Source organism: Puma concolor, chromosome A1 (assembly GCF_028749965.1).
Source record: "Puma concolor isolate L17-30 chromosome A1, mPumCon1.1.hap2, whole genome shotgun sequence".
In the NCBI taxonomy this organism is placed as follows: domain Eukaryota; kingdom Metazoa; phylum Chordata; class Mammalia; order Carnivora; family Felidae; genus Puma; species Puma concolor.
In genome coordinates this window covers 169526566-169543840 of record NC_141667.1, presented here as the reverse complement: position 1 = coordinate 169543840, position 17275 = coordinate 169526566, and the positions used below count along the sequence as shown (strand labels likewise).

At 38.2% G+C, this 17275-nt stretch overlaps 1 protein-coding gene across 8 annotated transcripts in view; it reads right to left on the bottom strand.

Moving 5' to 3' along the window:
- The window catches only part of NALCN (sodium leak channel, non-selective), a 335141-nt gene that overhangs the window by 27014 nt on the left and 290852 nt on the right, over positions 1 to 17275 (bottom strand). For all 8 annotated transcript variants that reach the window (XM_086708540.1, XM_086708523.1, XM_086708529.1 and 5 more), the window contains 6 exons: positions 17017 to 17121; positions 12955 to 13061; positions 6513 to 6633; positions 6329 to 6427; positions 638 to 731; positions 23 to 129 (listed from right to left, as the gene is read on the bottom strand). In XM_086708540.1, the coding sequence (XP_086564666.1) occupies positions 23 to 129; positions 638 to 731; positions 6329 to 6427; positions 6513 to 6633; positions 12955 to 13061; positions 17017 to 17121 (633 nt within the window). The remainder of the gene's footprint in view (positions 1 to 22; positions 130 to 637; positions 732 to 6328; positions 6428 to 6512; positions 6634 to 12954; positions 13062 to 17016; positions 17122 to 17275) is intronic.

Below are 17275 nucleotides of genomic sequence, written 5' to 3'. Positions count from 1 at the left end.
GCTTCACTGTGAAATAAAGTACCTTGACGGACAGCAGCACTGACTGGGCCAGGACAAGCAATGCAATTGTCCTCTTAAAGAACGGATGCTGGGTAATGTCATACATCTTAGCTCTAAAACCATCATTATCTGCAAAAGAAAGGTTGAGGCAAGGGCATTTCAGACATAGGTCACATTTACTTTCTTGTCTTTCATTTCCTTTAATGCTCATTTTAAAACTCATTACCTTTTTCCCCCTATAGTTCAATCTATTGTGTAGTGTTTTGCAGGAATGGCTGGTTCTGAATATTTAAGACGACGGTGCATGACGCCGTCTGTATTGGAAGGAGAACCGCATCATTCAATTTCTGTCAGTTTAATACATTTCACTCATATGTTTAAGAGCGAAGCACAAATATATTTTATTTAAAAATTCATTTTTTCATTAGGGCTTATCCTGAGAGCACTGAAGCACAGCCTTTGGGTGGTTGATTTTAATAGCCTATGGAGAGATCTGTAGTTTGGAGCCTGTTTCTATATTAACTTATGCACAACCGCCTAGTGGCCTCACGATTATTATTTTAATTGAAATCTTAGACTCCTGGGGAATCACGAACACTGGTGCCCAACATGAATAAAATCAGAGCATCTTTGATACCCGGGCGAGGTGGGAGATGAAGAGGCTGTGCTATCTTCAGTCGGCTCTTCAGATCTTCCCATCTTCTCTGATCTACAGTCAGCAGAGCTGTCCCCTTAATAAACAAAGGAAAGCAGAAAAAGGCCTTATGTCGTCTACTCCACACCAAGGTCATTGCAAATGGGGTGGTGGTGATACCAACAGGACTAATTTGGGAGTATATGATAAAGATATTCTTCAAATACCATGGTGGTTCGATAGACGTGGTCACAATTCTCAAATTCGGTCTTTAGAGGGGTCCCAAAAAGGGTGGCCACAAGCCTCAGAGAAGATCCAGCAGCCTTCAACTGGTATCTTCGAACATGTATAAATTTCAGGTTTGGGAACACCTAAAGAAGGTTCCCTACACAATCAAATTTTCAAAAAGGGATACCCACTCTAATAGTGGTTAGTTTCCCTTCATTTTGTGGGGAATGCTGCAGTAAAATTGTAGCTTGTCAATCTGATTGTGTCTTTAAAAAAAATCATTCTGCTATACACTGTCGCAAAACTTTTTATTTATTTATTCTGAGAGAGACAGAAGGTGAGTGAGGGAGGGGAAGAGACGGAGTGGGAGAGAGACAATCCCAAGCAGGTGCCACGTTGTCAGCACAGAGCCCAACACGGGGCTTAATCTCACAAATTGTGAGATCATGACCTGAGCCGAGATCAGGAACCAGACACTCAACTGACTAGGCCACCCAGGTGCCTCAATTGCAAAACTATTTTTAAGCAGTATGAAATCACAGAATTTGAATCTTTAAGTATTAATGCTGTGACAAATGGCTGAGTGAGATCAGATATTCTTTACCATATATATATGAGTACTTTATTAAAATGCATATAAATATATTACATGACATTTCATGTATTTATACATGAAATTATTTGTATATGTATAATGTATACAAATTATACATTTTTTATACACTAATTTATAAAGGCAGAAATGTATACATTATTTATACGCTAATTTATAAAGGCAGAAATATAGTTTAAGAAACTGAACCCCCACCCCACTCCCATTCTTCCCTTCTTTCTACAGAGCTGAAGACTGTCCTTTAAGGATGTGTCCTCCCCACTGCTTTCAGACTTTTGCTGTTTGTGTATATATCAATACATAAGAACATATTTGTTTTGAATTTTAAAAAGTGATATAAATGGTATTCAATATGGGCTTCTTAATGCAGTTAGTTTTTATCTTCATTGAACACTATGTCTTGCATACCACTAGACACCAGATCTAATTGGTTTAACTGCTCATAGAGTATCCCACTGTACAAATATATCAGAAGTTATTTGCTTTAGGTTTATGTAGTATAAAAATGTTGCAGTAAGTACATGTCTACAGTCTCATGGTGAATACCTACGAGATTTCCTTAATAGCAAATCTCTAGGAGAGGAATTGCTGGGGTTTAGGAATTTACACATCTTTATGTTTACCAGATATTGTGAAGTTGCTGTCCAAAGAGAAACAACCAAGGAAATTCGCTGCTAGCCATCTCCAAGTGTTCCAATGTCCTAATATTCTTGCCAGTACTTGATATTGTTAGATATTTTAATTTGGCCATGATGGGTGGGAAATGTGTCCACTTTAGTTTTAATATCAATGAGATGAAATGTTTTTTATATGAGTAAATAGGGGTGATGATTCTTGTATCTTCCTATGTGAATTGCCTGTTCATATTCTTTGCTCATTTTTGTATTTGGATATTTACTTTTAGAGGTTTTATAGAAATTCTTAATATATTCTGGATATTAATCTTCTGTCAGTTATGTGAATTGTAAATATTTTCTCTTAGTCTTAGCTTGCTTTCTAAAAAAATTTTTTTTGCCTTATCAAGTCTCTTATGTCTCAGAAACTTTTTATTTTAATGTAATCTAATCTGTAAATTTCTCTCTTTATGAATTCCACTTTATGGTTAAAGTCAAGAAATCCACAACTCCTCCAGGGTCAAAAATAAATTCTACAAGGTTGAAAATGGCTTTTCACAGCTAGGTCTTTCATCCTTCTGGAATTCATTTCTGAGTATGCTGTGAGGTAGAAATCTCTGTTTAATTTCTTATATCTAGACAATGACCCCAGCACCTCTTATTGATGGTCTCACCCCCTCCACTGATTTATCATGCTACTTCTCCTTTATATATACCTGGTCTTCCTGGGGCTTTTAGCTCTGTTCTAAATCTAACTTTCTATCTCTGTAACATTACCCATCCTGTTTGACTCACCATAGCTTGTTTACTTTCCTTTTCCATACTTTTGTTCATGCTTAGCCTTGAGAGAGGTTTGTCAATTTAATTTTTTTTAAAGAATAAGCTTTTGTCATTCTTGAATCTTTTATAATATCTTTGTTTTCTATATCATTAATTTCTGTCCTTATCTTTTTTACTTTCTTCCATTTTACTTTGTTGATCTTATTATAATTTATTGATTTGGACATCTGACATATTACTAATTAATCTTTGAATTTTCTTGAACATACACTTAAAGTTACAAGTTTCTCTAATTGATTTATCTATATCTTGTGAGCTTTTATATGTGATTTTTATAAATGATTTATCTAAATGTCTTAAGAGTTTCTATTCTAATTTCTTCTGTTACTCATAAATTATTTAGAATGTTGTCTTAATATTTCCAACATCTGAGGAATCTTTTGTTATCTTTTTTTATTATTGTAGAGAATATGTTCTGTACATTACCAATATTTTGGTAACTATTTTTTATGACCTTTGGGCAGTACATTTTATACTTGAAAATTGCTGGACTCTGGGTTATTCATATGTCCAGTAGATCAAATGTTTGTATTGTGCCAAATCTCATATTTTCTTTTTTTTCTGATTTATGAGTTTCTTAGGGATATATGTTAATATCTTTCACTATGATTTTGGACTTGCTGGCTTTTTAAAATAATTTGGTTAATTTTTGCTTCATATATTTTAGGGTTCAGGAGTTCTATACTTTGTTGGTAATTCATTTCTTCTGCAATTATCTAATTACACTGTTTATTCCTAATAATGATATTTGTTTTCAACTAATTTTTCTGATATTGATATTGCTAAGCCATTTTTCTTACTATCTGCAAACAAATATTTTGGGTTCTCTGGGTGCTAGAGATATTGATATTATTTCTTTATTATACAAAACAAAATATTTTAGAAAGTTGAGCTCTGAAATGAGCCAAAAGAATAATAAGCGTGGTGGTATCGTCTGATCATTAATATCAGAAAACCTCTGGAAGTTTATTATTGTGCATTAAGTTTATTAATCAAACTGTTATCTCATAATTGAGAAATTAAATATATATATATTACTAGTATAAACTTTGAACTTTTTTAAACAAGGTTGCATTTTCCAGGGAAGACATAAATTTGCATAATTCAGAATTGTGCAAATGTTGCCCCCAAAGCTTGCCCTATCTCCCGTATCTTTATATTTCCCTATTGCCTATATATTTGGAAATCTATTTACATACTTTTGGGTTTGACCATTAGAATGTGAGCTCCATGAGGGCAGAAATCTTTATGTGTTTAGTGTTTAGTTTGTGTGTTTAGTTTTTATGTTCCCGGGTCTGGCCCCAGTGAAGTTCTCAAAGAAATCTGTTGAATGACTAAATAATAAATCAATAAATGCGGTTATACAGCAGCTCATGTGCTACCACCTGAAAAGCTTACTGGGAAAAAAAAAATCCCTCCTAAATGGTTCATATAACTCATAAATTTTCATTATCAATTAAATAATCAGGTTTGTCATGTTTTCTTCCACTTTTCCTCTTTCTGTAAGCACCCAGCACCCACTTGAGCTTAAGTCCGTGTTCCCCTTCTCAAGGCCAAGATGCTTCTTTCTTCCCTCAGCACATTAATACAACCAGTACTGTGAGTAGGCCTCCTGATACTCGTCTTACTTCAGCCAGGCCTCCAAACTCAAGAGCTTCAATTGATTATATATTTGTCTCTGGTTGCTGAACATTCTATGTTGCTGCATTTATGTCGCTGATTTGTGAGCTGCCATAGGACCTGATTCTCCTGAAATCAGGTGTCTGCTCAGAGGACCTAAGCTCTCTACTTGGCTGACTGGCTTCTGCTCTTGTTCAGGAATCTCCGTTGTCTGCTCCAGTGCCAAGGCTCAATGGCATCTGAAGAGACCCATCTTCCTCCTTCTGCTTGGTATCAAATTGAACACACTTTAGGGCTTAGAGACACTCATTTATGAATGTGTTACAGTAAAATAGGGGGCTGGGCAATATGATCTCTCTCTATCCTTTCTTATTCTAAAATCCCATGTTTCTGTGGGTTGGAGTAGTATTGGGGCCCAAAGTGGAGATTTTTAAGCCACACCCTTTGAAAGCCCGCACCAAATAACATCCTCATTAGGCACACATCAATGGTGGCCATCAACTGGGTAGCTGGAACCACACATGCAGAGCCCAGGGAGTGGAGGTGTGTGTGAATGATATAGTCCCATGTGCAGCTGCCCTAGCCAGTGGGCTCGGATGTGCTTGCATGCGATCCTGTCCTGGTCATGAATCACAGGAGGGTCATACCTAGCTTTAATTCAGTGCAGAGTGACATTTTTATATTCTCGGAAGAATTTCAGACTCTGCAGAGTGGGCACCACTTCTGAATTGTGACCCCATTTTCTACACCTTAAAAGCCCCAGACAAGTCATGTCACCTCCGTAAGCTCTGTGTTTTCTTCCACTGTGCATTTCAGAGTTGTGGGAACTTAAAATGGCATATGTAAACCTTAGTATGTAGTAAGTGCTCAAAAGCTGTATCCACCAGGGTACCTGGGTTAAATGTCTGACTTTGGCTCAGGTCATGATCTCACGGTTCGTGAGTTTGAGCCCACCATCAAGCTCTGTGCTGACAGTTCGGAGCCTGGAGCCTGCTTTGGATTCTGTGTCTCCCTCTCTCTCTGCCCGTTCCCCCACTTGCATTCTGTCTCTCTCTCTCAAAAATAAAAAAACATAAAAAAATTTTTTAAAAAGCTGTATGCACTTCAATTATGATTCCAGAAGACAGATCCTTACATACTAGAGTGCACATCAGCCATGGACAGAAGAACGACATAGAATGTTCTCTCCCAAACTCACTCTTTGACAGGAAACCACACTTGCTGTTTTCCCATTCGGGAGCTCTTATAGTGATTGTTAGAGTTGCTCTGAACTCAGCATGCTTCCCGAGTTCATAAAGTACGTAAAGTTTTTATATGAAATTAGAAAATCTTCTTTATATTCAATGAATTAGGATTTAACATTTCTACTGCACCCCAGCCCCATCAAAATTCTGAGTTCACCTATAGCGTTACAAAGAAGCATCCAATTTACATTGTGTGAAAGTAATATTACCTGCAATCAGTGCACAGTTAGTTCAGCTATTGTATTTTAATAACTTGCTGCACATCCTTTCAATTTGAACAATAGGAGATGTGCCTTTCAGTTGTCAGCGAATTAATGACACCATCACCAAAAGGGGAAATTTCGCGAGAGAACTGTGCTCTTAAATAATGTGCCTGAAAGGCAGCGATGAGGTAGCTTGTAAAATAGTTATAGAGATTATTTACACCAGTCACATTATGGTTTAATGCGACTTCATGCCGTGTGAGAAAAAGAGAGCTCAAAGCAAGTGGCTAGAAAAGAATAAACCCTGCGGTATTCAAACCAAGAATTCTTACCTTGTTTTCATTGAAATTAGCAATAACTACTCCAACAAAAAGGGTCAGTCCAATCATGCAACCCAGGAATACAAACACATGAATGTAGATCCCGTGCATCTGTATAAATGAAAAATACGGTTATTCATCAAAGCAAATGAGAGCAGCTGTTGACACATTCAAAGGATTCCGTGTGCTTGCTTACCGGCCCCACACGATGAATAATAACATCCCTCACTTCCACCCAGCCTTTCAGGGACAGAACTTCAAACAATGCCAGCATGGCATTTCCCACATTGTCAAAATTAAAATTCCGAGGATTTGCCCTGCAAGTCAGAAAGAAGAATGTTCTGTGAAATTCCGATGAGAAGCACCCTAAGGCAAATATCTGTAGTTCTTTCCAATCTTGGGTGCGGGGTGTACTTAGCATTTGGAAGGCGGGCTAGCTGGCATTCATTTGCTAAATCAGAAAAGTGCATGAATATGTTATTATTTCTTAAAATTTAATTAATTATTAGGTAATCATGGGGTGTTCTTAACGAACAACAAAACACAACAATTCAAGTTCTGGCTCTAGAGGTTCCTTGACGTTTCTGGCTCGTCCTGATTATATGGAGGGCTGGAAGTATGCTTTCTGGTTATAAACTGCATAGCATATTCTCACAAAGGGGCGCTGGAGTTTGGATATGAATTTTGCAATAGTTTTAAAATTGAAAACTTCTCTAAAGGATAAATTACAATTCCTGATGTTAATATAGCAAGTATAAAAAGAGTAGAATCTAGCCACTTTCTTTAATTCTGTGACATCATGGGAACATCACTTTGTAAAGTAGTGATGCATTTGGAAGTCCCTGAGTGGCCAGAGGTGTTTGCTGGTAGTCTACATGTTTCCAGATCATTTTCTCCCAGTTGGATTTTTTTTTTTCTCTCACTAACTCTGGGTGTTCTCAACAGAGACTTCTTGTAGACCCCAACATTGCAGTATGCTGTCTACATCCACACTTGATTGCTGGTATTTAAAACACTTTGGCTCCACTATTATTTTTTGTTTGTTTGTTTGTTTTTGTTTTTGTTTTTGTTTTTGAGGGGGCATATTGCATTTTTTGTTTTTTACTAACGTGTTTTTACTTTTTTCTTCCCACGAAAGAAAGTGATTTTTTTTTTTAATATATTACATCTCCCTTAGTCATTATGGGTCTTGTCTAACATTTTTCTTGTCCATAGAAGATTTCACTGTTTTCCTTTTTCCTCTTATTAGACTATTTAAAATAATTACAAGACCTAGACAACTACACACTGCAAAGTCATGACTATCACTGTATTTCCTGAGTTTGATGGAGAATTGGTCCCAGGACTACTAAAAAAAGTGGGCCTATAGAAGCATGGCCAAATTATATTTTGATCATTTTTTTTCCTATTAGCTCATTTATCAAAATTTAACCTTCACAGAAGGTGATACTCTGGAGAAAATCTGGGTTAGTATTTTTCTACACCTTTTTTTTTTAAGTAGGCTTCGTGTACAGCACAGAGCCCAATGCGGGACTTGAACTCATGACCCTGAGATGAAGACCTGAGCTGAGATCAAGAGTCGCCCACTTAACCAACTGAGCCACTCAGGTGCCCCTCTACCACCATATATATATATATATATATATATATAATTTTAACATCATAGAAACAATCATGCAATTCACCTTTATAAGTTTTCTTTTTTAAAGCATTAAATAGATGGGGATCTAATAAGAAACCATACAACTAAACTGACTTGCTCCTAAGGTTTAAGGATGATTGGTAGAAACGTTTTCCACATAGTGCAAAAGCCCCACTCAGAAATTCCTATTTTGGGGTTCTGATTTATATTTTTTACATATGAAAGTATAAGCATATTCTCTTGGATTTTTCCACCATTTCTTCCTTTGGGGTTTCAATTAAATTTAATATATTTTACAGCAGACAGAAGCTGTAAGGATTCTGCAGATGCCACAGTTTTCTTGAATAAGGATTTTTTTTAAGCTAAGCAGGCCAGCTCTCGGATCCGATGTTGAACTTTCTTACCCATCCATTTTCTTTATGTAAAAGTGCTTTTTTAGCTGAATATGCAGCATCCCAAAGTACTTTCATGTTCCACATCCTTTAGAAGTTAGAATATGTTAAAAATACACTTTTAGGCTAAACCAAGAAAAATAAAATGGAGACTCATAGACTTAAATAGTTGGGAGAGTACATCACATTAAAAAAATAAGTATCAGTTTTAATCATCTAAGATGTTCATGCTATGTTCATGCTACTAAAATTGGGAAGTTTTAAACTTTACCTATAACTACAGAGGACTTCAATAAATCCCAAGCCTAATCCATTGTTGTAATTTTCCTGTCGCCCTTCCTTGATCTGGAAGCCTGTATATAATATATAATCATATATATATATAATATAATATATAATAATATATGTATATAATGTTGTATATAATCTTTTCCAGTCAATTAAAAAATTTTAAAAATATCATAATCTTGTCCATCCAATTGAGAAAACTAAGACATTGGTTCTAACCTTACAGTTTTGTTAATCTTCTACCTCCCCGTGAAAAGTGCCCCAAGGTCCCAAGATTGCGATAAGGAGGGTTGCTCCTTTGGGAAGAAGGAGCCCCCAGGAGGAGAGGAGCTCAGCCTGAGCCCTTGGATGTAGAAATACGGGGGGCAACACTATCCAAAATGGCCCTTCCAAGATGCTGGAAGTAGTCATGTTTCTGTTAAACTTACAAAAGTGAGATAGATTTATATTCTTCTCCTTAAAGAACATATTCAAATTGTTTGAGCTGTAGACTCAACAAAAATCTGATCTTCTGCCTAGAATGTATCACACTATAATTTAAAATTACCTAGAAGTCAACTCCAGGTAAGCTTCCAGTGAGCTAAGGGGCTTATTTATGTAGCATCAAAGCCTTTAGCAAATCATATTACATTATTTGTAATATTATCTCCTGTTCTTTATTACATTTCAAGCTCCTAGGGATTGGGGGCCATAGCTTGTCCCCAGTAATAGCGTAATGTCTGGAGAATAGTAAGCACTCAATGAATAGATCTATTGAAACTGAATACTTTTTTTTGATATCTCTTATGCATCCCATTTTCCTATGTCCCAGACCTCTGCTTAAAACAAAACACACAATATTTGTAATATATATATTTTATACTTTTTACCAAGGTAATTTTTATCTCATCAAGTCTGAGTGATTCAGAAGAAGATGAATGTACTCATCTGAACAGAGAATATGGAAGCCTGACTATCACCTGAATTAGGTAGTGCATATTTATAGCCTTCCTAATTATAATTATCAAAGCATTCCCTAATGCCAGTTCTCCAGATATGTTATATTCTTAATCATAAATTTGCCAATATAAACTATAACATCTTGGCTGCTAACTCTTGATGAGCTTACTAACAAAGGAAAATGTAAAAATTATCATAGTTATAGCTGGTGTTTATTTGACAAAAGATTTTTATTTTACCAAAACTAACCCAAGTCATGGTATTCTGGACAAATGGACAAGCATTATTGTTATGGTGTTCAAGTGATGCCCCCCTATCAGCTTATGCTTTTAAAGTGCCATTGAACTTGAAACCCCAAATAATAACTTACATGAAACATTGCATTTCAGTTAATTTGGATTTTTATGGAACAAGCTGAATGTCAGAGGGTACAACTGGCAACAGGTTTACTTTTCTCCCAACACTGCCTTCCAGTGGGTTCTAGCTCCCTTCCTGACATCTTGGAGATCCCAAAGCTTTTTTTGTCACTTTCAGTTATATGAGTCTCATTCTGAAAAGTCCACTTTGTTCTACATCAAACCCTTGTTCCCATAACCCATTTAAAGACCCTATCCTCAGCCTCTCAGCCTGACCCATGGTTTGAGGAGGGAAGAAGAGGGCTGACCACTCTGTTCCCTCCTCCTCTTCAGGCCACCATCTGATTCTTAACAAGATGGCAGTGGGATGCAGTTGGACATAGAGAAATGAGGTTAAATTCCACATATCTCACACTGCTGGCCACTGTTGCTCTGGTCATAGCAACTATTCTTTCATGGAACCCACTGCCTGCCATGTTCCTAGTTTCCGTACACTTGATACTTTAATGTCTGTCCTCCATGCATGTGTTGGACACACTTTGCTCTGGACAACCTGATAAAATGCCTGAATCACCCTGCCTTGGCCTCTTGCCTCTCTCATCACCTTCCCACCTCCTTGGAAGAGTCCTTTCTAGGGCTTGCTTTTCTTTTTTTCAAAAAAAAAATTAATGTTTATTTACCTTTGGAGAGAGAGACCGAGAGCAAGTGGGGGAGGGGCAGAGAGAGAGAGAGAGAGAGAGAGAAACACACAGAATCTAAAGCAGGGTCCAGGCTCTGAGCTGTCAGCACAGAGTTCAATGCCAGGCTTGAACTCATGAATCGCGAGATCGTGACCTGAGCTGAAGTTGGACACTTACCCGACTGAGCCACCCAGGAGCCCCTAGGGCTTGCTTTTCAAATACAGACCAACCAACCCAGAGCCTACAGCCCCAAGTACCTCCTTTATCAGGCTTCCACCCTTTGGGCCACTATCCACCTGCCCTGATCACCAGGTAGCAGACCACTAGGGAGAGCCCTGTGTCTCAGAGCCCATTGAAGTTACTCAACTAGCTAATCCTAAGCCTGCTTGCCCTGACTCACCCATTCCAACTCAAGGAAACCACAATAAAAGCTCTGGTCCACAGTTCCCTTTTTCCCTCTGCCTCACGACTGACCCTGGGGCTTCCCTGTGTGGCCTCCTGTGGTGTGGTTTGCCCCATAGTGGGAACTATGAGTAACAAACCAGCTCTTCAATGACAATTGTCCTTTGATCTGTTGACTTTATTATACCTCAAATTTTCTATTAATACACTATATTCTGAAACATCCTCCAGCACGAGGGTGCCCCATTGTGTCATTCCTGCTGAGAGTAGTCTTCAGATGACTCTCAGTTCCCATTCCTGGAAACATCCCCACAGCCTCTCCAATAGGAGCACCCCCCTCCAGCACATAGCCCTTTGGAACAGAGTTCCATCATGATGGCTCAGATCACTGGCCCGAGGCAGTGATGATTTGGAGCCTCCAACACTGATAACTCCCCTGTCAGATGGTGAAGAGCGCTTGCCTACATGAGTGTCTCTTCTTGCCTCATCGATCTCTGATATCACGCAGTCCCCATGGGGACTCACTCAGCTGGGGAGACAAGCACCCTTGACCTCTTCCCATAGTAAAGCAGGAGCGACCACAGCACCGTCTACTGAATTCACTCAATTTCACGATGCTGTCTCTGAGTATTTGGTGTTTTCTTTTCCTGGAGCTGGGTGATGGAGGTGGATAATCTTTTAGGAAGTTCAGCTGGGACTGGCAATGTTGCTTTCTTTGGAATATAATGAAATTTTATCTCTTAGTGACCTCAGCTTTGAAGCTTTTGCCAAAATTCCAAAACAGCAGGAAAAAGAAAACCCATTTGATGTCTTGATATAAATAAATTATTTATGGTATAATAATGCATTTTCACCTCACAAAAAATAAACTTTTTATGTTTCTTTCATATTTTATTTTAATATAAATTAGACTTCTTTTATAGTTAGCACTGGGATAAGGATATCTTTGTGTGTTATGTACTTCCTGCTCCAGCTGAAGCCACACAGTCAAATTCATCTTTTTTTTTTTTTTCATAATTCTTTGGTATTGAAAAAAATAAAAACCCAGTATAAGTTGTACTGAATTGTTTTTAAAAGTGAATTTCACAACAGTGAAATGCCAAAGCTGGTAGCAATGGGTCCTAAGGGTGCAACTGGGTGAAATGCAATTTCTTTTAAAGAGTTTTGACATTTCCTAGAAAACATCAATTGTGACAAAAGCAGAGTCTTTGCTGTGGTTCACTTGTTATTCTAAGAGGTAAAATGAAAAAAAAAAAGAAAACAGATGACTATTTAAAAGGACAAATGAAGTTAATAGGACACTTAGTTCATCAATGAAGCCCACTGAGAGATTTCATTCATTGCCATCAGTAAAATGGATGAAAAAGAAGGTACTAGGCACTTCTAGCTTTGATGTAAGTGCTTTGAAAACTCATTTTCAGGAAAAATGAATTTTAAAGAGAAAGTTAGATATAATCATTTGTTTTACTGATTACTCCTTTCCGGCGTTTCAATAATGGAAATCCTTCCATGTAAATGCGTTTTAAAATTGAAACAGCTTTCTGATTTGGGCTTCTATACAACTGTTATGAGGATATCAGATTCTCCCTTAAAGGTATAAACTCAGGACGAGTTTGGTTTTAATTTGATAGAAAATCTTTGTCTTTTAAGCCTCACTAATTTTTAATGCCATGCGAATCGAGTTACATACTTCAAAGTATTAGAAAAATAGAGGGGTGATAATCCATTAGTTACATGAAACAACATGGGACTCAGTGTACCACTTGCTCTCTCATTTACTGTATTTTTGCATCCTGTTGTAATTCAGGGCTTTGCCTTGTATTATTTAAAATCATTTTAGCACCTCTGGCAAAATTACTTTTCATGCCAAATTTTATTGATTTAAAACCTTATACTGATAAATATCACATTCTTCAGGATCTTTTTCTGAAATGCTTACCAAACACGGGGCACCCAAAATCCAGGCTTTTTCTCTCCAGGTCTTAATTTTAAATTTAAGTTCTTGGACACGCTTACGTTAATTCTGAATATGCCGTTACAATCCTCCTAAAATAGAAGAAAACAGGTCAGGGGGAGCCTGGTCGGAAAATGAACTCCAAAAAGATAAAAGATAAGAAAGCACATTTTAACCTAGAATAACAGGTTTTTTAAAAAATATTTATTTACTTATTTTTGAGCGAGAGAGAGCAAGACAGCGTTTGCACATAAGCAGGGAATGGGCAGAGAGAGGGGAGAGAGACAGAGTCCCAAGCAGGCTCCATGCTGTCCGCAAAGAGCCTGGTGAGTGGTCCCTCCCACAAACCATGAGATGATGACCTAAGCCAAAATCAAGAGTCAGAAGCTTAACCGACTGAGCCACCTAGGCACCCTGAATAACAGAGGTTTTTATGTGATAACAGTGATGTGGGCAGCTATCCAGCAAACAGGGACAAGGACTGCAGAGATGAGTGGTAAAAGTTCATGCTAGAAACATTTGCAAGTAGGCAAAGGATCTGAACGGATATTCCTTCAAGGAAGACATACAAATGGCCAATGAGAACATGAAAAGATGCTCAGTGTCATTATTCAGCCAGAAAATGCAAGTCAAAACCATGATGGGATAACACGTGCCATCCACTAAGAAGGCTATCATCAAAAATCAAATAAACTTTGACGAGGTTGTGCAGAAATTGGAATCCTCCTACTAGAACCCTTACACACTGCTGCTGTGAGTGGAAAATGCTACAGCCACTTTGGAAAACAGGTCCTCAAACAATCAAACAAAGAATTACTTGAGGACCCAGAAATTCCACCCCTAGGTATTTATCCAAGAGAAATGAACACAGATATCTACATGAAACTTGTACATGAATGTTTATGTCATTATTATTGTAAATAGCATTAATTATAATAGCCAAAAGGTGGAAATGATCCAAATGTTCATAGTGGATGAATAAATTACATCAATAAAATATGGTGTATCCATGCAATGGAATATTTTTCAGTCCTACAAAGGAATGAAGCACTGACCTACGCTACAACATGGATGAACCTCAAAAACATTATGCTAAATTAAAGAAGTCAGCCACTAATGATCACATGTTAGATGATTCCATTCATATAAGAGTCAAAAACAAGGAACTCTATAAGGCAGAAAGTAGTTTTGTGGTTGTTTTGCGATGGGGGTGTCAGGAGTATAAGGGTGAAACTTAAAAGATAATGTTTCTTTTTGAAGTGATAAAAATGCTCTAAGCCTGGGGCACCTGGATGGCTCAGTCAGTTGAGCATCCAACTCTTGATTTCAGCTCAGGTCATGATCTCACGTTTCATGGGATCAAGCCCCACATCAGGCTCCACTGCTTGGGATTCTCTCTCCCTCTCTCTCTCTCCCTCTCTCCCTGCCCCTCCCCCGTTCGTGCTCTCTGTCTCTCTCTCTCTCTCAAAATAAATAAACATTTAAAAAAATGTTCTAAGCCTGACAGTTGTAAAACTCTGGATATGCTAAAAACTATTGAATTGTACACTCCGAGTGGGTGAATTGTGCAGTATGTGAATTATATCTCCAATAACATTGTTTTTAAAAGACTTTAAAACTAAAACATGAGTAAGAAGATTTTCACTCATTTTCTGTCTTTATTCTTCTTTTTGTTTTATCTTTGTTCCTTTGCCTATGATTGTCATGTTTTGAACCTAAACCCCTTTCCTGGGTATAATGTGTATACACTTGGGATATATCAACGGAACTTCAAAGTCTAACCTAGTTAAAGCCACCTTCAACCTTCAGCCTTGCGTCCTCCCAGCTTCCCAGTTTCTGTCCATGGGCCAGCACCTTGTCGGCCCCCAGCATCAAGATGCAGAATTGTCTATGGCTTTCCCCATCCCGCTTGGGCCTCATCTCCATTCTTATTTCCACTAGTTTAGTGAATACCAATATTACTTCTCTTTGGATTGCCAGTAAAATTCCTTAGAATAAAAAGCCTTCTTACACCAATGATATCCCTTTAACTTAAAAAGCGTGGATAAACTTACCTACAATAACCCAAAGATAAACACAGTTGACATTTTGGCATTTATATTTCCAGTTTTTTTTCCTATGAATATATGTGATCGTATACTCTTCCATAGCCCACTTTTTCAGTTAAAATATATTGCAGTTAAGTTCTCATAGTAACCCTACACATTCATCTGCAACATTTTTCCTGTTGGCTGTGCTGTGGTGTATCAAATAGAGGCCCCATGATATATTTGGCCTCTTGGCCTCTTCCAGTTTGTCTTTCTGAGCCCATGGGAGCCCAGCTTTGAGTGGGTGAGGCTGTCTGACATCCTGGTGAAAAGGAAGGAATTTGGGGCCATGCTGCCTTGACATGAATCTTAGCTTCCCCATTTATTTTAGGGTGACCTTGGACAAGTTCTTTATCCTCTTTGTACTTCTATCCTTAGCCAGGTCTGGGTATGAGCAGAGAGTGTAAAATCACAATGCTCTTAAGCCGTTATTAATATACTGAGTCCTGCAAAATTCCTCGTAGGTTTCATCTTGAAATGTTGTCATCTTTTCGGCCTCTATTCAGTGGGAATCTAAACTAACCCTTCTTGGCTTACCTGAGCTTGTGGATTAACACATCAGTTCTTTATTACCTCCTTCGTTAGCTAATTTGATACATCGTGACCTTTATGCCATGTTCCTTGTTATGTTTTCTCAGGTTTATCGAAGTTCCTGGAACGTCTGGAGACACAGGTGGTGTCTCTTCTGCTCTGCCACTTACTGAAATCCTCACTATTAACATAATTGATAATGTACTTTGATTGGGCAAAGATGCATTTTATAACCATCAGAGAATGAATAATGTTTACAGTCAGTAGCTCTGAAAATGTAGAAATTTTCATACTGATGTAAAATCTGTATTAGATAGCCATATTTGTTGGAAACATAGAAATAGGTATTATAGTTCAGCTGTATTAGGCCTTTTGAGTATGTGCGTCTTAATGGACTTAAGGCATTATTTTACCTGGATGAAAGAGGAAATGCTTTCGCTGTTTGTACGTTAGCAGTACTTGGATCACTTCATGAATCTACTTGAATATAAGGCAGAATCCTAAGGGAAGGCACACTGGATAGTGTAGCAGTGATGGCTGATTGTAACCACACTCATCCTGTTTTTCTGCAGGACACATCACTGAGCCACCTGTTGCATTCTCCCACCTGCCTTGGGAGGCCAAGCTCTTGCTGGTGAAATGTGTGTTGAAGTGAGGTGTGCTGCTTTTGGCCCTGACCATAACCCTCAGGCATGGAGGGAGTTCTGTGCTCTTCTCTGCCAGCTGAACAGAGAAGACATTGAAGACAGCAAAGGGTGGACACACAAAGAAGGAAGACAAAAGGAACTTGAGGCTCTGACAGGTCATTCAGAGGAGAGCTGTCCACCTTATTCAAGATGCAATGTATTCACTCCATTATGTTCAGCAAATGAAACCCTGGGGTCACCCAGGAGCTGGCCTCCACTTACTAACACTGACTGAAGAAAGATAAGGCAAAGGGCAGTAGCGGAAGAAGCAAGCTTGGGTCTTTGTTAGCTGTCTTATTGGGGAAGATTCTGGACTTCCCAATGAAGAGAATGATGGAGTGAGAAGTAATGAACAGTGGTATGACAGTTAAACTTTGCCTCTTGTCCTTTCTGGGGGGCTGTTTGCTGATATGTGACAGGATTAAGTTAGGGAAGCCCAAAGGGAGAGTGTCCGAGCCTCACAGCTACAAGCATCTGGAATCGTAAGTGGCTATTCCAAAGGTGTCAACAGAGGTTCCACACTGGAACAACAGAAGACAATAGAATAATCTGGAATGTGCTTTTAATCCCACAAACCTGTGCTAGCCAGAAGAAACAGACTGCCTCCTTTAAGCAGAAGGGGTTGGTGGAGAGAGAATTCTGAGTCTTACGTGGGGGTTATCACCGTAGTGTCAGCACGTGTTTACCAAGGGGTGGTGAACTACTCAATTTTTTCTCCCAAAAGAAAGAAAGCAGTAACTTACCCTTCTAATAATGTTAGGATCATTGCACTTTGCCAGTTTTCCCGCAAAAAGCTGAACTCCAAAGCTTGCAAAAACAAGCATTAATGTCAGCAAAAGAATGGAGACCTGAAAAAAAAAAATTGGTGAGACATCATATCTCCTGGTAAAAAATTAAACAGTAGGCTTGATTTGAACAGTGATAGGGACACAACTTTTTGGAGAACGTGGTATGAAATTCTTGGTCTTTTCATGATATTATTTAACTTCTCCACCACAGGTC